The sequence below is a fragment of the Hermetia illucens genome, chromosome 1 (assembly GCF_905115235.1).
Source record: "Hermetia illucens chromosome 1, iHerIll2.2.curated.20191125, whole genome shotgun sequence".
NCBI classification, from domain to species: Eukaryota; Metazoa; Arthropoda; class Insecta; order Diptera; family Stratiomyidae; genus Hermetia; species Hermetia illucens.
Window position 1 is genome coordinate 40,270,133 of NC_051849.1, and position 23,394 is coordinate 40,293,526.

Below are 23,394 nucleotides of genomic sequence, written 5' to 3' on the forward strand. Positions count from 1 at the left end.
CTCTTGTAAGTTCGTCGGCCTTTCCAGGTAGGGCGCCAATATTCAACGTGTAAACACGTATTTGTTTTACTCGGACTAATTTACTTACGCCCTGACGCCCTCCATGCGTCAAGAACTCTTGCCCATTCCTCAACAGGATTGGGGCTCGTTCTGCCGCGTTGACTGAGGTGAACGCCCTAGCATTTTCGCGAGGCTTAGCATAGTAGAATAATTACAACTATATATTATTTATCTCTTTACCTGATCTCAGCCTTTTATATTTGTTTCACTGAAGATAGTACAAAGTACGTTTTCTCAAACTATCCCCCTTTACCTGGGATGGGACCAGCATACTATGTAAATAACATGGCGGAGTTCTGTCCTAATGTCTATCGACTACTGAGAAATGGAAATCAGGGAATAAGGGCCAGACAAGTGTCTAGCTCTACTAAAGATGAAAAAGTTTCGAAGCTTAGAAAATGTTTACTTTTTAGAAAAGCGTATTACAAAAACTATTTTTAAACTCAATTAAACAATGCTTAAGATTGTTTAAAGACTTCAAAAAATCACCAGTAACCTAGTAGTCTAGTCCCTCCCACCCTCTATAAAATCATGAGGGTCTCTTATTATAGTCCCGTCGGAATGCGAACTATAGAAGAGTGCACTGCGCCAACGTTTTCTTTGAGAATGACGGACGAAGCCTATGATCGAGAAAATTGGTGAATCCGATTTGTACGAGCCGACCTCGCTGCCGAATGGGATAATGGCTAAAGAGGCGGAAGACTGTTTTTGCTGAAAGGGCTTCAAATTCGGATGTCCCACGCAGTTACCTTTGTGAGGGTACTTACGAAAGGTCCCTTACGTTCGAGCTTTTCATAAGTTCTTCTGATTTTAACTTGATGACACTTTTCCAAAAAGCATGCTGAAATTTTGAAGAAAGTGTCTACTTGCTCCAGGTAACTTTAGAAGCGGAGGCAGATACGATGCGATTACTTAACGCTATAGATTATAAAAGAAACTCCGGACTTTCTCTTGGTAGCTTTCTTGCCTAAATAACTCAAGGGAAATCGTTGCAGTGATAAGTTGGAGGTCTTTCACATTATAGTAACTTTACCAGGTGTTATGAATGTTGTTAGCATGCTTTCTACGACTCAAGGGTGATGTCGCTCCAACTTTTTCTAACAAAATATTAAATGTCGATCAATCTCCTAATTTCGTTAATCCGCATATCCAGTGATCCTCTCCGTATGGAGTTTTCTTCCTGTTTATCAAAAGCTCTTAATTTCAAAATGAAGAAAAGTCAGAAGAACATGCAGAGAAAAAACTTTGTATATTTTTTGATTCATAAAGGTGTTTGTGTGTTCGAAACAAGTATGGTAATAATAAAAACGACTTTTCTTAAAAGATGTATTATCAACGAGCGGACAAAACGAGACGAAGTAGAAGAAGACATGCAGTAGATTATTATCGGTTTAGCTATGTTATTTTGAACTTCTTTCGAGTATCTCGTTTGGACGTTTCGATACCCATATAGGGAGGAAGCTCACGATACATTATCTGCAATCAAAACATTTTTACAATTCCCAAGAAGCAAGTGAGTACTCAACGGCGTCTTACCATGTGATCATCGTCCGGAACCCTTGATAAAATATCTAAAAGTTCATTATTAGGAATGGCGTTAGGTCTTATTAATCGTTTAGTGAATTTCCAACAACCCCATGCTATCAGCAGTCCTCGGATTGGTAGATATCGTAAACCAAACGCAGCGAGTAGAGTGAGTAGCGCCACCAACCAAGTGATTCCAGGAACTGTGAAATTAAGAGTGCTGTAAATGGAGAATAAAAAATATTATTGAGCGAGAATGGTGGGGACTTGGATATGATGCAAACTTTTTTATGCGCTCCGCCAATGACGCAATATTGCCGATTGTGTTTTGAACGGTTTGCGAGACTTCTTGAATCGCCTGAAGTCTTTCTTTGATACTTTTCTTTTGTTCGATTTCTTGGTTTTCGTCCTCATCATCATCGGATACCTCATCGTAGTGGTCATCCAAGTATGAATAAGCACTTCCTGTTATCCATCTGACGAACCAATTCCTAAAAATTTAGAAAAGCTGAGAAGGTTCACCTACTCCATGGTATATAAGAGCATGGTATACTTTAGTATAACTAGGACTATAGCTACAGGAATTATTTCCAGGCCGGCCCAAAGGCAACAGCACACCCATATACAAAGTGCGATGATTGACCGCACGGGGCTTTCCCATTCTAAGCAACCACTGTTCGAAAAGGATATCGTTCGTATCAAATTATCCACCTCAAGGGTTATATGAGTTTTCTTACTTTATGTATCTACCAACGTTGATTATGTCCATAATCATATCCTTCAGTCTGTTTACATTGTGAAGGAAGACTTGTCGTTTGAACTTGGGTTCTTGGTAAACAAGCCTTTCTTCCTTTGGTTGGAAAACGCGAACAGCCGCACGAATAGGATTATAGACAACAGTCATTTCGAGTAGAATCTATGGATTGAGATATTTATTAAAGATATTTGATGATACATTATTTATAGGAAATGTACCTGTGGGTTGTTTCCCTTGGCTCTATTGAAAAGCTTTTTGTCTTTCAGCGCATACCAGTGCTTCACGCCGCTCCGTATCCGCAGCAATGGGATTATGACTTTACCTAAAAATTCAACTTTGTGATCGCGATCTTCATCGTAAACGGTAATTTCCAACGCAGAAGTTATATCTTTAATATTACTGGAAAAAGTTCACTCAACTCAGAAGAATTCAGCGAAACAAAAATCACATTCTTCACCTACAATGTAAAAATCTTATTCCAATTCGGAGTGAGCGTTTTATATTCGGTTTGAGTTTGTAAGCGAGCATTGTCCAATTCTAAAACACAAAAGGGATCAGACTTCCCACCAATATCAGCCGCAGCAAGACCGGATGCCCCGTACACTTTGACGGTAAGGTGACCAACATCGCGTAGTTTTTGGACAGTCCTAATGAGTTTATACCGTGATCTAATCGCTTCTAGCTCTTTTGGATTCTCCCGATACGCCGTTAGGTCGCTGATTGTTTCTAACGCTGTTGTTCCGCTTATGGTTAAATTTATAAAGACTTCACCGTGGTGATCCTCAAATTGTTGCCATATTGCGTGCGTTGTTTCTCGTGGAAGCTTGGACAAGTCGATTGTACAGCGTCCCAGTACGGAATTCTTACTCCAAAGACCAACTTCGAGGATTTGGTCCTCGTCGAAGAGATGGAAATCAAACTGCTCCAACCATCGGGCACGGTACGAGGTTTTGCTTTTGTATTTTTCATTTCCTAGCCTGTAAATAACGAAAAAGACTTTTTTTCAAATAGAAATGTTTCTGCCAAAGAAAATACGCTTTTATGGAGTAATAGATGCTTCTACTGTATTTTTATATGCTTTTCGCAATTTAGCGGTTTACTCAGACCTAAGAACTTAACACAATCTCAACTGGATCTTTGTGTTTGGATAACAGCATTTTCAGAATTTAAGCAAGGCAACGAAGGCGAATCTAGCGCTGCTAATACGTCGAGCGACATGATGTTAGGTGCCACCATCGACAGAAGCTGCGCATCCTAGATATACAAATTGATCAAAACCTTCGGCGCACTGATCAATAATGCAGATATGAAGAGTGTGTTACCTTCAGTTCAACTTTCCGTTTGAACAAAGTCAATTGAAGTTCTCTTCATGCTCCGGACAAGACAGCATGAATAACGTTACGATAACAAGAGGAAATAGTATCGGTTATAGGATACAACACTGACGGATTCCGCTTTTGACCTCAAATTCCTCTTCTGCTTAGGGCAATCCAGATGCACTCTCTGTTCAAGCAGTCCAAAGCTTCTCAAGATCGATAAAGAGTAGGTAAAATGAAGTTCTAAATGCCGCACACAGTTTCAAAATGATCCGCAAGGTATTGGTATCCCAACCAGCCAGTTTTCGAAATGTTCCTTGATATATTCCAGATTTATTTTAGCTTTGCTCGAGTGAATCACACTCACCAAGGAAGGAGAGCGTTACGTTCTTCGATTCGCTTCCATGATCCCGCAGTTAACCAGATCTTATGATGCCCTTGCGGAACGTGATCGACGATCTGCGGCAACCGGTTCCATGCTCATCAATATTTTCCTCTTACTTATTGATAAGTCTCCCGTCTGATCAGCAACATCGTTCTCCAACTATGGCGCGACAGCTAGATCATATAAGCGTTCGATATTGAAGTTGGCAAGTCAACCAACCATTAGAGGGTAATTAATTTTGATGTCAATGTCAGCGCCTCTCTTGGTACGCACAGAAGACAACTCCTAAATCTATTGCCACCAATGGTGAGGCTGTGGAAGCTGCATAAATCCATAAACCTCCCACCATTATGTTACCATCGCCAAGACGTGTTTCCTTATCTTCCAACGTGTTGTCAAAGCCTAACCCCTCATCACAATGTCACCTTTAGGGAGCGTCTCCTGAAGTGCGTGTGATTGCTTATAGAAAGCAATTTTTCCCATTATATCGAAAATCTCCGTTAGTGCATAACACTGTACAATTGTGATGCTCCTTAACCTGGACCGGAATCTTGAAAAAAACCGGCTCCCAGGTTAAGAGAGAACTCCTTATAGTGGCCATCAGTATTAATTCAACACCAGATTCGAGTCTTCTACAATTTGGCTTTCAAGAGTAGTAAAACACAGGTTCAAGTTGGAGAAAGCGAGCGTTCTATAGATCCTTGATGCCGTTGTCGAGGAGATTGCGCACATTCCCGAAACCACTTATAGTGCATTTTCGATAGTTAAAAGTCGCAGCCGAGGCGTTATTGACGTTTTAGTAGCAGACAAGTTTCCAAATTTAAGTGCATTCTTAAAGCGCAACCAGCAAAGTCAGGGTGGGTGACTTTCCTAGATCAAACAAAAAAGAAATCAAACTCAAATTGCTTTTTAAATAAAAAAAATATTATAGTAATTAGCCGGAACAGCTAGCATCACGACGAACCTCATCTAAAAAATACCGGATAGGTGGAAGCTTGGCCGGTGTTGTCCTCTCCTGTTGCTCGGAGGAGACTATCAATTCATGCAAGTGAGTTGATGCTCCTACTTGATTTGTAGAGGAAGGATTTTCACCGTTTTTGATTTGAGCGGAACGGAATAATTTGCTTATCGATAAGTGCTCCACAGAAAATCAAAGTCCGAGGGACCATCAATCTTCTGAAATATTTATGGTTTCTCCTACGGTTGCCCCTCGTTGCATCTTTGCTTCACTCAGACGATAGTCGTCCATTGTACCTGATTCCCCTGTCTAACGGAATGTTTTTAGTGGATGTACTGGCTGCAGCTGGAGCACATCAGCAACAAAGATCTGTAAGGCTGCACCTTCTCCTTATAGGATGAACATGTACCGTCATGGAGAATCCCTATTCTGAACATATGCACAGCTAGTGAATTATGGCCAGTCAGAATGCCCACAATACTTCTGCAAGTTTCCCTGCTTTTCGACTGAATAAACTTTGAAGAATGTCTGTTTGGTTCTTACGGGAAAACTTTGATGTGTCTAGCAGTATTAAGGCTCTGCCACTTGCTCGACACATACTCCAATTGCTGGTTCCGTTCCGGGTAAAGAAGAAAATTAAATCTCTTTTGATAAAGCATCCGAGATTTCATTTCCCTCTGCACCACAATGACCAGGTACACTGAGTAGTTCCACCGTATTGAATCTAGAAATAGAGTTCACTTGGTTTTTCCATTCCTGAACGATTTGTAAAGCGATCGAAGGACTGCTCAATATCTTCAATGCAGCTTGACTATCGCTACAGACTGCGATGTGACTGCCCTTCGATCGCTCGTCAATCCCTCAGGTTGCCGCCATTAGGATTGCATACACCGTTGCATATTGTCCCAAAGAAAACCCTCACTTTTTGTTTTTAATCGAGAGGTAGGCTCAAGAACCCTATTCTGTTTTTGAATATATCCAAGGACTGTCAATTCAGTAATGCATTTAGAGCTGCGCCGGATGTTCGGTTCATAGCTCTGGCAATACTCAGACGCACAATTCTTTGTAGTGCGACTAGTTGGCATCGAAAACTTTTTGTCTCACCTTAATCGACCACACTACGGATGTATCCACATTACTATGAACTATCAATCAACTTAACGGCGCGTTGTATATTTCTACAATCCGTTCCGAGATCCCGACCAACAACTAGAATAGCCACGCCATCCGCATAGGCTTGGGCGTGTATTGGCAGATTTTGCACTTCTCATAGTAGTAAGTTGATCAACATACATCGAAGTGGCGATGGCAGACTTCTTTGGGGGCAGCCTTTTGTCGTTGCTATTGTCAGGTAGCAATCAATACCCACTTTAGTACACATCAATCTCTGCGTTAACATAGCATAGATCCACGTAATTAAACCACGCTTTCTTATGACATCATAAGGCATTTGGAAATGCGCACAGTCAAACGCCCTTTTAATGTTTACGAACACCTTTACCGCGTCCTCGCCTTTTGGAGTTGCGTCCGCTATCTTTGAAACCAAAGTTCGAAGAGCAGACTCACAGGACTTTCCATACTGATAAGCGTGTTGATTTTTATTTAGTGGATGCGACCTTAGTGCAATTTCGCGAATGTGACTCTCAATTCGTCTCTGCAAACATTTTAGCGACAGTGATGTTAAGCTAATTTGTCTGAAGTTCTTTGGATTTGAATAGCCATCTTTCCCAGGCTTGAGTATGAACATTACTTTAACCTTCTGTCTAGAGGTAGGCTCGTAACCCAGCGTAAGGCATGCTAGAAAAATATTTCTTAGAAGTTGCTCTAAGAGTTCTTTACCCTCCTTTAGCAACACTGGATAGATGTTATCCATGACAGGTGCTTTGAAGTGTTCAAAGGACAGTATAGTAGCTCCACCACCGCTCTCGTAGGGCCCCAGTTTCCCTTGCAACACTTTCCTATTGGAAGGTTTGCAGAAACCGCCATTTTATTTACATATTTTTCAAATTCTTTCTTGAATTTGTCAGCTGTTCCAGTCGTAGTAAGTCAATGAATGCAGTTCGTTTTTTTCCATTTATCCAGTCAGCCTTAAATAGCGGCAAAATTTGCATCATCGTCTTACAATTAGTTTATTCAAATTGAGCCCTGGCAGCCCTGACGAGAGGGGGGCGGAAAGAGGGATTTCCCCCAACCCGTAGTTTTCTCGGTGTCAGAGAAAGAAATCTTAACGAAGGGAAGCTGCAATAAGGGAACCCCCCCTTTTCTCGAATTTTTACCTTGGACCTAGATTTTCCACATAATTTTTAGCCCGGACCGGAATTTCTCTCTAGGATTCTGGGCTCTGGCACTGGTAAACCCCTTTTTCTTTCTACGTAAAACCAAAGAGATAATGCTTCAGTGACAGTTACACTAAGAATAGAAGAAATGGTGCTGTGTATAGATCAAAACCTGACTGAAAGTGAATGCCAAGGTATTCACCACGCAGCCATGAAGTGCTGCTGTGACTCAAGCTTAGCTGGCTTACACGGGCTGCAGATAACACGGACGATCTTCGCACGGCGCGTATAATTATCCGCTTAAAATATATCGCTAATACATTTCTTTTTTATTTTCCTAAACAAGGCCGGGTTACTCAGGGATCCGAATTAAATAGGCTGGCATGTGGTTTTATTCTATGAGTTCTATAAAACGAACATTTCTGTAACATTTCTGAAATTCTTTCCAAAACTTCTGAACTTACATGGGTTTGATTCAAGAAACATGTGAACAAAGGGAAACTAAAGGATGCGGATAGAGATGAAAGGAGAAAATTCAAGTCCATGGTTATACTCGCTTTTCTCGGAATAGCACAATCAACCTAATTTTGTTCCGGGCTCCCCGAGAAAACTGGGGGCCATTCTGGGCACAGGAGGAACCACCAAACCCCCTCCCTACCGAAGGACCTAGGTGCTACCAATTGCTGAATACAAGCTATCCTGCCGATTAAGGACAATATATTGCAAAAAAGAACTGTGTGTGTGTGAACTGTGTAATCATCCAAGGTAGAGTCAACTCCTTAGATAATGCCGTATTGGCCTGTTGATTGTCGAACCATTGAAAAGAAATGATACTGCATTGAATTACGTCTGTTACTCGTAAAACGCAGCACCCTATCGGTTTAACATCTAATATTCAGAAATTATCAGTATTACAAAACCTCGGATTGAACTCACCTAAAAGTTTACAACCTTTAACTTACCTAAATTTAATATATGGTTCATATATAGGCGAGCCATCTGCTTCGTTTGTCATATTTTTTCCTTCCACTAAAAGAATAGTTACAACTGAGCTCCATATTTGCGATTTTAGCCTTTTCGATGACTCCCCTACTTTTGAAGATCTCTGGAAATGCTGAAATGAAAAAGGACAATTCACAGTAGAAAATTATAACCAAATTATAAACCGCGGTATCAACGTTTTGGGTTTCTTCCATGGACGTACAACCACTCCATTTGTTCTGACTAGTAATGTGTACGCATTAAATATATTTATTAACTTTAGATACTGACATTCAATCATATATTGGGATGAAGTAAATTTACGCGAAAGAGGCAACTTTAATTTGCTACAACTTTGATAATAATGATAGCATTTCTACTAAACTTTCCATTATTATGCTAAGGATAATTCCCTAATTAATTTTTCAAATATGGTAACATACTATTACCTTTGTTTGGTAATAGTATGTATAGTGGATGTATAGTGATGTTTGGATTCCAAAAGGAGCATCATAATGTTTTTTTTCAAATTTTTCGATTAGGTCGTTTCTGAAAATGGGCCCTTGTCTCTCTCCTCCTTCTCTCCTTTGTAACTAATGGCAAAACTACTATTTTATTTGGTATCCGTCACTATATTGTATCAGACAGGCTGGTGGGCAGACCAGTCAACAGACAGAGTGACATGTCCATTTTATACACAATCCTAAAAATGCACTTTATGCAGAGTTTAAATTTATTTTAGGGAAATTCGAACCATATATAGATGCTAGATATATAATAGTGGGATCCATGAGAATTCCTTACGCCGTTACAATCTTTTTATACTAACAATTTCATGTTTTACTTTAGAAATATATCAAGAACGTTCGAACATCTTACCGGACTCTTTTTTGCATTTTTTCCCATAAGAATTACTCGCCATGCTACTGACCCCAAAATCACATTCTTTACAAGCCTCTTGAACCTTTTTTTAGCGTGGGAATCTATTAATTAAAATTATAGACATTAGAAGGACTTACAATTTGCTTTTCTTAATTTTTAATAAATGAAAGGTGCTACCATCCCATTCGACAAGACAGGAAATTGATCCTTAAATCAATTCAATCCAATCATATAAAGGAGATCTTATTGTCGAACTGAAAGAGATTAATAATATACCCGAACAACCGTTCCTATATCAACGTCCCAAGGGTAAAAGAAATAATTTTTCGCTACCTTGCTGGGACGCTCAGAACATCCAAGGAGCCTTCACTACAGGTAAACCAGTAGCAAATCAGATTTTTTTTCTATGGCAATCGATGGAAAAGCTGTTAGATTATGACCCTCAGTTGCACCATCCTTACATCGACTTTAGGACCGCCTATGATAGTATACCCATGATAAAATTATACACGGCCATGAGGCCTCATAAAATCAATCAGACTGATTGGAATAACCCCGACCAATGTTCGAGACAAGCAGCAGGATGATTCTGCACACATCTTATCATCACCAATGATTTAAGACAAGAGGGTGCCCTATCATGCATCCTTGGGAAAAGTGATCCATGGTGATGCTGATGAATGTAAATACCAGAGGCACAATCATGTGCAAGTCCACTCAACTACTGGCCTATACTCACATAATGGGAAGATTAACCTGAAATATACAACTGCCTTTATCTAGACAGGCTGGGCTGCGGGAAATCTTGCGCTATACATTAATAAAGGCAACACGAAATGTATGATGAAAAAGGCTTATCTGAAATGGGAAAATAATCAAAACAGAAAAAAACAAAAATAATCTAATAATAATAATACCTTAGAGCCCATACGCATACGGAGGGGCATCTTCCAGGGGGATTCGTTAAGTCCCCTTTGGTTTTGTATGGCACTGAACCCCTTTCATGGCTACTCAGTGATGCTAGAGGGCATGGTTTTGCAATAAACTATGGCCTACGTGCTAATTGCGAACTGACACACTTGACGTACTTAGATGACATCAAGCTGTATGCTGGGACTCATGACCATCTTAGAAGTCTGTTGCGAATAATAGACATGTTCAGCCGTGATATTCGGATGGAGTTTGGATTAGACAAGTATTGAATCCAAGCCACCCGCAAAGGTCATCACGAGCCGCATGCCGGACATAGAATTGGTGATCTCCACATCGAAGATATGGCGGAGACAGACTTTTATTATACAAGTACTTAGGAATTCTGCAAGGAACCCATGCTCGAGTTGGTGATCTGAAGGATGCTCTGCTGTCCGAATTCCTGCGATGTGTAAAGCTGGTGCTGAAATCGCATCTCTCGGGGAAGAATAAAATGAGCGCGTTGAATGTATTTGCTATCCCTTCACTGGCTTATGCATTCGGAATATTGCCGTGGACGAAGACCGACCTGGAAAACGTCCAGCGGCGGATACGGACAACTATGTCCAAATTCCGAATGCATCACCCAAAGTCAGCCGTGGAGCGGATGAACCTGCCTCGTGACATCGGAGGTAGGGGCGTGGTTGACGTGGCGGCACAACATCATCGCCAAGTCGACTCGCTGCGCGCTTATTTTTACAGCAAGAGCAGGCGAGTCCCTTGCATGCGGCTGTTTGTAAGGCAGACTGTGGACTGACTCCACTTGACTTGAAGGATCGATCTTTCAATCCTTTGAGTGGGGTGAAGTCGGACCAAGAGCGGATCCTTGGAGTCGAAGGCAATGCACGGTAAACACGTTAATTGTCTTTGGCAGCCATTTGTCGATTTGCATCTGTCGAACAGATGGCTGTGTGCTGGGGAGCTCTTTGCTGAGACGGAGGGGTTCATGTGTACCATTCAGGATGGCGTGGTCGCCACCCGAGCTTATAAAAAGCTCATCATGAAAGAACGGGTGGAGAACGACCAGTGCAGAATGTGTGGTTCCGCGTTAGAGACGTTGGACCATCTCATTTCTGGCTGTACTGTTATGGCACCGGTGCAATACATCACCAGGCATAATGCTGTATGTAAGGTTATCCATCAAAACCTTGCATATAAGCATGGGCTGATCACGGGAACATAACCGGTTTACCGATATGAGCCGCAAGCAGTACTTGATAGTTCTGCTTACAGCATGTATTGGGACGGGCAAGTCCTGACTGATCGCCATACCGCACACAACAAGCCTGACGTACTGTTAGTTGACAAGACGGGTCGCTCCGCGTATATTATTGATGTTGCTATCCCCCATAATAGCAACATTGAACGGAAATACGTGGAGAAGAAGGTGAACTATGAGCCATTGGCTCGGGAAATCAAAGAAATTTGGCGTCTCGAGCGGGCGGTTGTAGTTCCCATAATATTGTCAGCTACAGGTATTGTACCTAAATCCCTGACGGCTTCCCTTGATGTCCTGGGACTTTCGCACAGTCTGGTTCAAACCATGCAGAAGTACACCATTCTGCATACGTGCTCGATGTTGCGGGGAGTACTCGACGGATTCTCCCACTGACCTACCACCGGCCACCACCACCAGTGCCCCTTTAGTTTTTAAGTAGGTAGGATCGTCCGAGCCTAAATGCTTGGCATTTAGTGCTAGTATTAGGTAAAATCCGGCATCTGCCGAGATTGTGATAACTCGGAAATACCTCAGAGCCCATCCGTATACGGAGGGGCATCTTCCAGGGGGATTCGTTGAGTCCTCTTTGGTTTTGTATGGCACTGAACCCTCCTTTCATGGCTACTGAATGATGCTAGAGGGCATGGTTTTTCAATAAACTATGGCCTACGTCCAGCGGCGGATACGGACAACTATGTCCAAATGCATCATCCAAAGTCTGCCGTGGAGCTGATGAACCTGCCTCGCGGTAGGGGCGTGGTTGACGTGGCGGCACAACATCATCGCCAAGTTGACTCGCTGCGCGGTTATTTTTACAGCGAAGGGCAGGCGAGTCCCTTGCATGCGGCTGTCTGTAAGGCAGACTGTGGAATGACTCCACTTAACTTGAAGGATCAATCCTTCAATCCTCTGAGTGGGATGACGTTGAACGAAGAGCGGATCGATGAATGGAAGCCGAAGGCAATGCATGGTAAACACGCGAATTGTCTTTGGCAGCCATTTGTCGATTTGCATTTGTCGAACTCTTTGCTAAGAAGGAAGGGTCCATGTGTGCCATTCAGGACGGTGTGGTCGCTATTTGATAGTTCTGCTTACAGCATGTATTCGGACCGGCAAGTTCTGACTTATCGCCATACTCCACACAACAAACCTGACGTACTGTTAGTTGACAAGATGGGTCGCTGCCATAATAGCAACATTGAACGGAAATATGTGGAGAAGAGGATGAACTATGAGCCATTGGCTCGGGCAATCAAAGAAATTTGGCGTCTCGAGCGGGTGTTGTAGTTTCCATAATATTGTCAGCTACAGGTATTATACCTAAATCCCTCACGGTTTCCCTTGATGTCCTGGGACTTTCGCACAGTCTGGTTCAAACCATGCAGAAGTACACCATTCTGCATACGTGCTCGATGTTGCGGGGAGTACTCGACGGATTCTCCCATTGACCTACCACCGGCCACCAGCGCCACTTTAGTTTTTAAGTAGGTAGGATCGTCCGAGCCTAAATGGTTGGCGCTTTGTGCTAGTATTAGGTAAAATCCGGCATCTGCCGAGATTGTGATAACTCGGATCTAAAAACAATAGTTAAATATTCCAGGAAACTCAACATTATATAGTCCTGTCTGTCATTTGGATATAATGGGAGAGATGATGGGGGAGATGTGTACAACTGGGTACCACTTATTATAGTAAATGACAATCCATTCCAATGAACTGCTAAAACGGACTCAATTCTCCACATGTACTAGAGCTATTGTTTGGTTGACAGAAATTATTGTTCCTCGAAAATTATCTTCTAGACTGTGATATGGGACAGAAGTTATATTATCATGATAGAGATACGTAATTTCTAACGTATTTTACATACTCGTGGGATTCAAATCAGTACTGCTCGAAATAAGATAAGCAACGAAGATGCGAGACTTATACCGGCCGCAAATTGGTGCATGGGGTGGAAGCACATTTCCGCAACATTGGTAATCAAGATGTAACACACAAAAAAGGAGAAGTTGGGAAATTCAATAGTGGAACCCAGCTCAACACTAGCCTGCCGTGAAGACAACAACAACCAATAAAAATGAAAGATCGGAAGGTAGGGCTCAGTGCAGCGGGCTGTAACTGGAAGAAAGCCCCGGATAAATCAAAGCATTCAACAGAAGAGCAGAAGAGCAGCGGAGAGTAATGCTTCCAAAACATCCAAACCCGAACCAAAGAGAGTGGAAATCTGGGGTAAGTTATGGACGAAGATAAGAGACAGGAGACCTGGAGTTAGCTGTGCTAGCGCGTATTAATCTAGCTATTGTACGTAGATCATTTTCGAATCAAATATTCGTACCTAAAAAGCAAGGAATAATCCAATATTCCAATAGACTGGATACCACTTTTCTGTCCATTTTCCATTGGGGGCCTGTAGTCGTGACCTTGAGCTACTTTCCAAATCGATAGACTGTTGAAGCACTACGATGCTTACGGCTATAGCAAGATTTGGGAAGGCGGAGACACAAACTGAAGAGGCGAGTATCATATTAATTTCGAATCCTTGGTAATAGGTCCATTACGTGTTTGCGACTATATTTAAATGGAGCGATTACTATCTGTCGTTACTTTCGGTCACACTGCTCCCAGGGCAGATGTGAGGCAGCGTCTGATGAGTTGCCTCTGCCCTGGACGAAACTGTCAGTCAACTTTTTCGTTCTTTCTTGGTAATAGGTTGAATTCGATCACTATGTATGGCAACTGTCGGAAGTAACACTAGAGAGTTTCGAAGGACCCCTATATGTAGAATCGTAGAACAATCAGATTTAACAATTTAGAAATAGATAGGTGAAAGGATACTCAGGAAAATAGATTGAACGATGACGCGTGATGCCACTCTGCCGGAAGAAGGAAAAATGGAAACTGAAAAATAACTAAAAAGGTGTGCTCGATTTGTAGAGTAAAACGGCTAGTGGCACTTTTAAACCACTGAAATCACCCGGATTGGATGGTATCTTCCCAGCGCTACTCCAAAGTGATCTAGAAACCATTCTACCATAAGTTCCCTCCTGAGGTTGGTAATTGGCTGTGCACCCTTGCAAGGACATTCTTCGTACTGAATCTTGGGAGTAACTGAAGAACTGGCACATTATCGAGAAATGCTAGGACGAAGGAATCTCAAAGGCCTTAAGTCACGTGGCCCTGACCCACCCCCTTAATAATTATTCGCGGACTGTAGGACGAGCGGTTGCACATCAAGAATGGTGAGCATTCTATTGCGTCCTGCGCCATATTCTGGTTTACACTTTTTCAAGGCTAGCTAATGGCTCAACCTAACCATAGCTAAAGGTCAACAATGATAGCAAGTAACTCTTTGTGACGCTTTGGAAGTTTAATCCGATCGGGAGATTTGACGAAAATAGCAAAAACCACGACATTAAAATATAAGGGAAGGATACCCAAATGAAGTGAAAAATACTGCTACATAAAGACAAAACCGTTAATTTAACACCACAGCCCTGATCATCAGAAAAAAAATAGAATTTCGTTAATAACAGAAGACGTCACCTGTGATCTGCGGTGCTGCAAACTCGGAAGTTTGCAATCTCCTATAAATGATTTAACGTTGATCATAAAACTGCATAAGCTAGTTACCTCTTATTGAACCCCGACCAAGTAAGCTTAAGGCGCTTGTGTCGTCATCACTTCCTTGTGATCCGTCCCTACTCAGGTTATCCGAATTTTGATCGTCTTTGGGGATTTTTTTTCTACGCAACATGATTATTTCTCAATTTAGTTCCATATTTATCGAAATACTGTAAAATTTCTCTCTATTTCATATGACTATAATGTCATTTAGAAATTGAAGCATGACTAGATTATAGTTGAAGTACGCTGGCGGGTCTAAAGGGTACTATATTCTTAACGATGTTATTTAAGTTTTAAAGCTCTAAATTTTATTTATGCTTTGAACGGAAATTATTGGTCCTTGTTTATTGAAATTTCTACGCTTTTCCTATAATCTAGCGGTTGGATTATTTTTATTACTTAAATAGCAGTCGTTAACGATATAAAATCTAAAGTGCTAAGTGAAAAGGTTGTTAAAACGGTCTACGAAAAACATCTTAGATCGTGGCCCTAGCTGTCTGGATGGCCATTTTTATATCGTCGCACAACAACAATTAGTGTTCGGTCTAGGTCTGTTTTAATAAGGAATTCCAGACATGCCGGTTTTGCGCCGAGGTCCAATATCCTTAAAATATGTCTGGTGTTCAGGCCAACGCCGTTGCTCCAACTAAGTCAGGGTATGCCACAACTTCTTTATCTATCATAAATGTTGTCCCTGTAGACTTTCGTGCTGGATTATCCGCACTCATGTAGAATAGGTGACCCATCCACTGCAGCTTATCGAGCTGCTCAGAAATGTCTTCGCTTTATAGGCTGCGGAACCGTCCATCCTCCTGTACGGGACCAAAAATTCTTAGGAAGACTGTTTTCTTGAATGCACCTAAGAATTCAGCACTTTTCTTGCTAAAAACCCAAGTCTCCGAGGAATATATAAAGACTGACGTTATCATTGTCTTGTCCAGTAACATCCTTGACCCTATGGACAGATGTCTGGAGCGTGTTGAGATAAATGCATTTCGAGATTTAAAATAAAGCAACGAAAGCGGGTCTTGCGTTGCTAATGGGTCGAGCAACATCTAGTTCGGTGCCATCGTCGGCACAAACCACGATTCCTAGTTATATGAATTAACCGACGATTTCGACATCGAGATCGGGAGGATGCGATGACCTGCCAGGCAGAGAAATTTGGTTTTGTTGGTATTGGTCCAACACTAGTTCTTTCCAAATCTAAAGCCATTTGGCCAACGTCCATGATTCGGAGAGTGAGTAAACAAACGTCATCAGCGTAATGGAGGTGCTTGAGGAGAGATGCCACAGTCCATTGAACGCCTCTACGTCCTCTGGCAGTAAAAAGAACGTCACCGATCAGAAGTAGAAATAATATCGGTGACAAAATGCGACCCTGACGGACTCCGATTTGGACCTCAAATTCTTCTCAGATTTTACATCGAAGCAGAACGTGACATTTCGCGCCGTCATATGCCACCCTGATAATAGCCATTATTTTCTCCGGAATGCCCTTCCTGCATAGAGCACTCCAGATATACTCCCTGTTTACGCGTCACGATGAAGATCAGGTGAATCGAAGATCTAAATGCTGTCTCTCGATCAAGTTTCCGAGGCGTTCTTTGATGCGTGCTTTAATCCTTTTGAGTTCATTGATGGTCAACGTGATTTCTCTTCTGCGTGGAGGAACAGTCTGTATCCGTATGTTACGGTGATTAAGCATTCCAGTCACGAGAGGAGGAACCTCACCGGATGTGATAGTATTAAGAACCGTGGTGAAATGTTCTTTCCACTTCTTCAGCTGCTCATCACAGTAAATAAGAAGTCGATCGTTAACGTCACTCACAGCACCATTGAAAGATTTGCGACCACATGTAAGTTCTTTCGTGATGCGATATACACTTCTGAAATCATTGCGATCTGCGGCACCTTCTGCTTCTCTTTTGTCGCGGCCCACACTACGCTGAACTTCTCGGGATTCCGTTCAGTATCTGAATTTGAGCGCGTCACGTCTGCTGTCACTTCCAGCGGGAAATATAATAGATCCTTCGATCCGTTCCGCTCATTGATATGCTTATACAATTTCGCAGTCAACCAGAGCTTATGGCCCCCCTTCGCGACGTAGCCGACGATCTGCATAGCACCCGAGAAAAGATAACTTTTAGTGGCGGCCCAATACTCATCGATATTCCCAGATGGGTTACATAGAGTATCTGTCGCCCGATCAGCAAGATACCTCTCCCACTGTCGAATGACATCTGCATCATAAGAGCGGTCAATGTTGAACTCATGGTTTTCTAACCCGAAGAGAAGTGACGGAAGGAACACGCAAGCGAACGTAAGAAACCACCCTGATCATGATCTTTCAAGGCCGATGTCACCGTCTGTCTTGTTACGCACGTCCAGAAGACAACTCCTATCTACTACTAATGGTAAATTGGTCAATATGTTCGTAAGGTATCGGTCAGTTGAATCCCAACTAACCTTATAGCAGGCTCTGTGCTCGAACATTGCGCCACCAACAACGAACCGGTGGAGGGTTCGTGGATTTCTGCACCATTCATTACCATTACGTTCTCCATCGCATGTCGGAGTAAGGTGTTATCAGAGGCCACCTTGACATTCAGATCACTCATCACAATCACAATGTTGCCTTCAGGAAGCTTCTAGAGAACTGCGTGTAATTTCTCGTATAAAGCATCTTTCTCTACTATTATATATCGGAAATCTCCGTTGGTGGATAGCACTGTACAACTGTGATGCTCCTTAACATGCATTGGAATCTTGCAGTCAGGAGTTGATTACACACCGTCTCCCAGGTCAAGAGAGCGCGCCTTCGAATAGCCGTCAGAAACAACCCGACGTACAAAAGAACATAGCCGCAAGATGGAGAGTACTACTTTTCCAGCGTCCCACCATCTTATTTCGTTTAGGTCCAGAATGTCCAGCTTATATCGTTGGAAATTTTTATCCCTTTTAGTCGCCTTTTACGACAAGCACGGAAGATTTTGAGTATATTCTTAAGAGATTGAATTACCGGTGCAACATAATCTGCAGCAATCGCCAAATGGCTTTAGGGGCACTGAGCAGTCTCTCAACAATCACCCAGGAGTGTAGAATTCGTTTCAACGCTGTATTTAGATACATGGGACTAATCTGACTTACTGTTGCCTAGAGGGGAATGAAATCTCGGATACCTTACCAGAAGACAGTTCAATTTATCCCTTGCCCAGACCAGAGCAAATTTTCCATAAAGACATCAGATTTTTTTGTGTTTATATATTCCAGTTGTAGGGGTTGGCATCACATCCACTAACGAAAATTCTGCGATACATAAATGAATCAGGGTTATTCCGTAGTCGTTGTTTCCTTCAGTTGATAATCTCTGAACTACCATTAAGTCCGGTCGTTGAGAACAAGTCAAAGCTACAAACTTTAATAGTCAATGATTTACCGAGACTGAAGTAACACAATTCATTCTTGATATGCGCGGTCCATTTCTATATGACTCAGTTGTGGAGTATTATCGTATACTCCTTACAGATTTTTCTCTTTATCTTTTTTAGCTTTTGTGGAATCATAAATAAAAATAATTACAGCCCTTTTCGTAGTAAGAGGAGAGTGGAGCTTACCCAACGGTCCAACAGGACGTCTTCCCTGTGGTTATTGAGGAGGAACTCTGTGGGGTTTGTGGACGTATTGGTCGGGATTACCAACTAGGCCCTCACGTTGGTTACCAAGTCCAAGCCCGAAGGGTTCGTAAGCATATTTCAATCGTATATGGGAGAAAGAGTGTTCCCCGCCTAACAGAAGAGGCAGACATTAGTTCGGCTACCGAAATCCTAAAGACTATCTAGCGTGACTTCTTCATATCACCTTATCTATCTTTTAGACACTATGGGGGAGATGTTGGGGAGAGTGATATACAACTGGGTGCTCCCGTTCTTGGAGCAGGTTTATCAGGACGATAGTATGGATTTCAGCAAGCCCGTTCTATCGATTTTCGATTTGATAGCAATGTTCGTGGATTTAATTCGGGATTCGATGTCTGTTGGCAAGATTGCTGTGCGGTGATAATTTTAGATATTTCTCTAAACGAGATAGCCGACAGGCCGAAAGAGCACATTGTGTAAGCGGGTGTTCCTCAAGGTTCCTTATTGGGGTCCCTATTGTGGAACGTCATATACGATGGAGTAATTGAGCTTCGCATGCCACAGGAGGCAACGTTGATTGCTTTGCAACGATTTAACGATGGTTGTAGTTTTAAAACATCGCGTAGTTGATGGAGATGCAACAATTCATGTTATCAAATTACGGTTACGAATGGTTAAACTGGACTGGCGGTCCTCATTATCAATTACAGGAAAAACAATACTGTTAACATCCAAGTGGACGACCACGCGGTGCTCTCAAAACCGATTATTAAATACCATCGATCGATACCAAATTGAGTTTCAAGGGGCAGTTATGTTAGACTATGGGAGAAAGAAGTCAACAATGGTTAGTCCACTTCTAACATCGGAAACCAAACATATAGTCGCCAGCTTCTCATTGCAAAGGTGGTAAAGTCCATTCTGCTATGCGCAGCTCATGCCGCGGGCAGAAACATTGGGCAATGTTTTGAACCGAAGGAGGGTGAGTTTGGCATACTGGCCAAATGCGCTGAAGGTATGCAGTGCATATAGGATAACATCATGTAAGGCAGGCCTAACGATACGGAGCTAGATAAGGGGGGATTCCCCTGAGTCTGGAGTATTCTCGAGGGCCCGGAGTAGAAATTTCAATGCAAAAGAGGGATGGGCGACTCCGCATAATATTCTTCCCAGATCCATATATTTCTCCCCCCGAGCTCTATTTCCGCATAATTTTCACCCTAGGCCCAGATTTTCGCTCTACGGCATTGCATGAGGGTGTGTGTTTCATCGCGGGAATGATCCCCTTGAATCTTCTAGCAAATCAGGCGCAATGTGTCTACTAGAGCAGTGGGCGAATCCGCGAAAGGGTTTGCATCCCTTAGAATTGGACAAGCCTGCCGATGTGAAAGAGAGAAGAAGGTTGAATGATGCTCCCAAAACAGATATCGGACTCCGCAATCTTATAGAAGAGATTTTGAGGTCAGTGGTGAATTGGATTGCGGTTAACGCAACAATAGCCATGATCCAAAAGAAACTACTAGAAGTGGAACAAGCCCAAGAAAGGGCACCGGACACGTGATTTAAACGTGCTGGTGTAGATCAGAGTTCTTCCCGTGAAGTAATACTTTACGGTGGTTCCGCAGGAAATTCGGTGGGCGAGTGGTATGAATCCCATATGCTAGTGTAACCTGGTGCAGTAACGTCTTTTTAAGATCTTTAAGACCTCCATCCGCAAAACAAAATTTTCAAAAATAGACTTACCATTTCCTTATCCTCTTGAGTGCGTGGCCATAACGAGATCGTCATCTTAATTTCGCCGAGATTTCGATTCGGTTTCGACGGATCCTCAAGTTTAATTGACAAATCTTGGGGTCGCTCCAAGTCCAATGTGGTTAAATCCAGCTTGGCCGATCCCATGAAATCATCTTGCAATCCCCAATCATAATCGAAAACCTGCAATATTCCACAACAACATTACATCTAACTCCACAAAAAAAGTATCAGAACTTTGGATTTACCTTAATAACTATAGGCTGGAATGGATCCTCAATATGCAACGTAAACGTTTCATCCCACTCGGGGTTGAGATCACGATGAATTGTGCGAGATTTGTATAAAAGTTGACTTCCTAATTTGAATTTGACGTAGGGATCACTGGAACCTGTTGGGATAAAAGCATTGAATGGTTTATTCCTGATGATCAAATGATATGTTTACCATTTTTGTCCATCGCTATCAAGTTGACGCCTTTTCGAAGGTGAATGCGAAGCTGGAAGAATACGTGTTGCCTCAAGCTAGCTTCGCGCTTTCTTTGTAGTTCTTCCGCCTATAAGTAAAGCAGAACACGTTCGAAAGATTCTTCAAGGGAAATTTCGTTACACAAAATATTTACGTGTAATAAGTCGATGGCTCCTTGAGGGATATTCATGTTTCCGGAATCGAACTCGTTCCCGTAAGTGTCCGTGCTCGGTGTCAATGCCTCCTTTTTGGTTGTGTCTGAGCTGCTCATTGTAGACGACCGATGTTTTGGTGTCTGCCCGGGCGTGACGGAGCTACTGTTTTCTGAACTATAGTCGGCGGCATAATCGGTGCTTTCATTTCCCGGAAAGTCAGTTGGTGATTTGCGATTCAGTCGCTCTCTACTGCGGCCCCGCGACAGGCGATAGCGTAACGATGTGAGGAATCCATGCGTTTTCTGCATTGCTCCGGCTACTTCTATGTTTCCTATTAGCTAATGTGTACTGAACTACGAAGCTATTCCCTGACATTCATTCGTGCGATAATTCGCAGAATGTGTTGTTTCTAAAGAGACTTCATGATTGGAATCGTTCGGATTGTGGGTATGCTCTGAAAAGATAAAAAACGATACAGTATTAGCAGAGGAAGTTAGATACAGATATTGAATGAAACTGAACAAAAGCAATGAAGGAAGTAATGAGCACTCAGTGGAAATCTGTTAGGCTAAAAATAGACGGAATTCAGAACACCCGGTATTTGTGTAAGATGAGTGTGGTCTTGAGGAAAACCACCTGCAAATTTTCCTACACATTTCACCGTTCAAATTTCGCATATGTAAATATTTGTGGTGAGATTTTGTTAACTCTTTCCAGCTCACAAAGGAATTTCATTTAACTAATTCGATCCAACGGTACACATACTGTCCAGCCTCGTTTGCATTCAATCTACTGTCCTCCACTCGTAGAAAAACTATTTGTAATAAAAGAGTAAGAGCGTTTAATTACTTGACTCGCCCAGCTTAGGTAGGCCAGGATATTATCCTAATCCATACCACTCGACTTAATTACTCGTACCGGGTGAACGCGAGCCAGAATTAAGACGAGAGCTCCTCGAGGCTGCATAGTGTGCGTACTGAAGAGGCGCTAATCCATAATTGCTATTACCATCGTGGGTTCTGTTTGGAATTGTCCCGCACTCGATTACATACTCATTGCACTTGCGGCTATTGACTAACAACTATTTCTGTATCACGTCACTCCTTGAAAAACAGAATTTTGCGCGGTTCCTTGCTGGTTTCTTTTCGAAAGACATTAATCACGGTGCAGTCAGAGCAGTTCAAAATAACACTTAAAACTAAAAAGTGGGAGCGATGACGTTTAGATGGGTAGTGGATTCATAACATGGGCTCAAGCACGCCCGCTCTGGATCCTGACAGACTCATTTATCGGAGCATACCCACTAGTCCTGACGGCATTCGGTTGCAATTCCGGTCTGCGCAGGACGGAACTCGGCGTCAACTTTATACATGTAATAAATACGAATATATAACATGCGGACTATGGAAAATCCTTTGATAATTTCATATGCAGGCATACATGCGAAAGAATAGAAGAAATAAGTTTGCCTTAAATGTGGTTGGATAGTTCGGCGACTGTTTATGCCAACAATACGCCACTTTGTTCCTATTATGAAAAGTCCTAGTGGACTTTTATGTTTGTACTGATGTTCAACCACCACTCAGGAAGTTATCAGTATGTATGCCGTGGGTGCTGCTTATCCTGAAACAGCATATTGAAGTTTTCTCCAGTGAAAGTTCTTCTTCGTAGCACTTTCGCCCGCCCTGATTTTTGATATTTTCATACATTAGTTAGCTTCAGCGCTAATTGCTGGAGCAACTGTTCAAGGTGAAATTTAGATAACAGAAGCATGAAGCACGGATAGATGAACTCAGTTCGAATATGCATTTCATTTGTTATTGTTTATTTTCGCCTTTCCCGCGTAGTTCTACCAGCAAAATCCTCGAGGTGGCTGCTCAATTCAGTTGCTAGTGTCTGACTAGCCATTCAGTGCTTGCTTGGCACCTTATCGTATGTTTCACCTTGCTCAAATTCGTTTTGTTTGGGGAATCTATTCAGCGCTTCGTTTCGTTTTGTTCCATGGCCATTTATTTCTATCTGAAATCTCATTCATAAAAAAACGTTGCAATTATGATTTTCTTTCTTACCTTGAATGGTGACATAAAAAAGGACGATTAAGGTATATTTATTCCGGTTCGTGGATAGAAGCAAGAACACACAAAGCTCACTTTAAAGTTTAAAGTAATGCCGAAATCTTCTCCGTCATATTAAGCAAATAGCATGCTGGTCCTAGGCACACGTAAAGAAAGAGGTTTGACGCGACGTATTTAGTATAATACTATCCCCAGCAAAAACCCGTGAGCTTAGTTGGAATAACTCCACCATACTACTTCCTACCTGATCAAACCCCTTCATCAAGTTGGTCTAAAGCAATTGACCTGATCCTCCAGGTCCATTTTCCACGTCATCCATGATAAACAGCCTCGAACATGATTGATACCACAG

General features: G+C 42.2%; 1 protein-coding gene across 2 annotated transcripts; it reads right to left on the bottom strand.

Annotated features, from left to right (window-relative positions):
* Positions 1–1,290: 1,290 nt before the first annotated feature.
* Positions 1,291–22,254, bottom strand: LOC119651207 (multiple C2 and transmembrane domain-containing protein). Of its 2 annotated transcripts, XM_038054661.1 has the most exons (13): positions 21,976–22,254; positions 20,967–21,421; positions 20,792–20,900; positions 20,593–20,735; positions 20,336–20,527; positions 8,239–8,390; positions 2,803–3,318; positions 2,560–2,740; positions 2,322–2,500; positions 2,138–2,257; positions 1,869–2,075; positions 1,597–1,804; positions 1,291–1,536 (listed from the first exon to the last, which is right to left on the bottom strand). In XM_038054661.1, exons 2-13 carry the CDS (start codon positions 21,273–21,275, stop codon positions 1,456–1,458), a joined length of 2,397 nt encoding a protein of 798 aa, XP_037910589.1. In that variant the 5' UTR covers positions 21,276–21,421; positions 21,976–22,254; the 3' UTR covers positions 1,291–1,455. The 2 variants fall into 2 exon arrangements, with proteins under 2 accessions (XP_037910589.1, XP_037910597.1); XM_038054669.1 differs by lacking the exons at positions 20,336–20,527; positions 20,593–20,735; positions 20,792–20,900; positions 20,967–21,421; positions 21,976–22,254 and adding exons at positions 9,137–9,240; positions 14,961–15,154.
* Between the last annotated feature and the right edge of the window lie 1,140 nt (positions 22,255–23,394).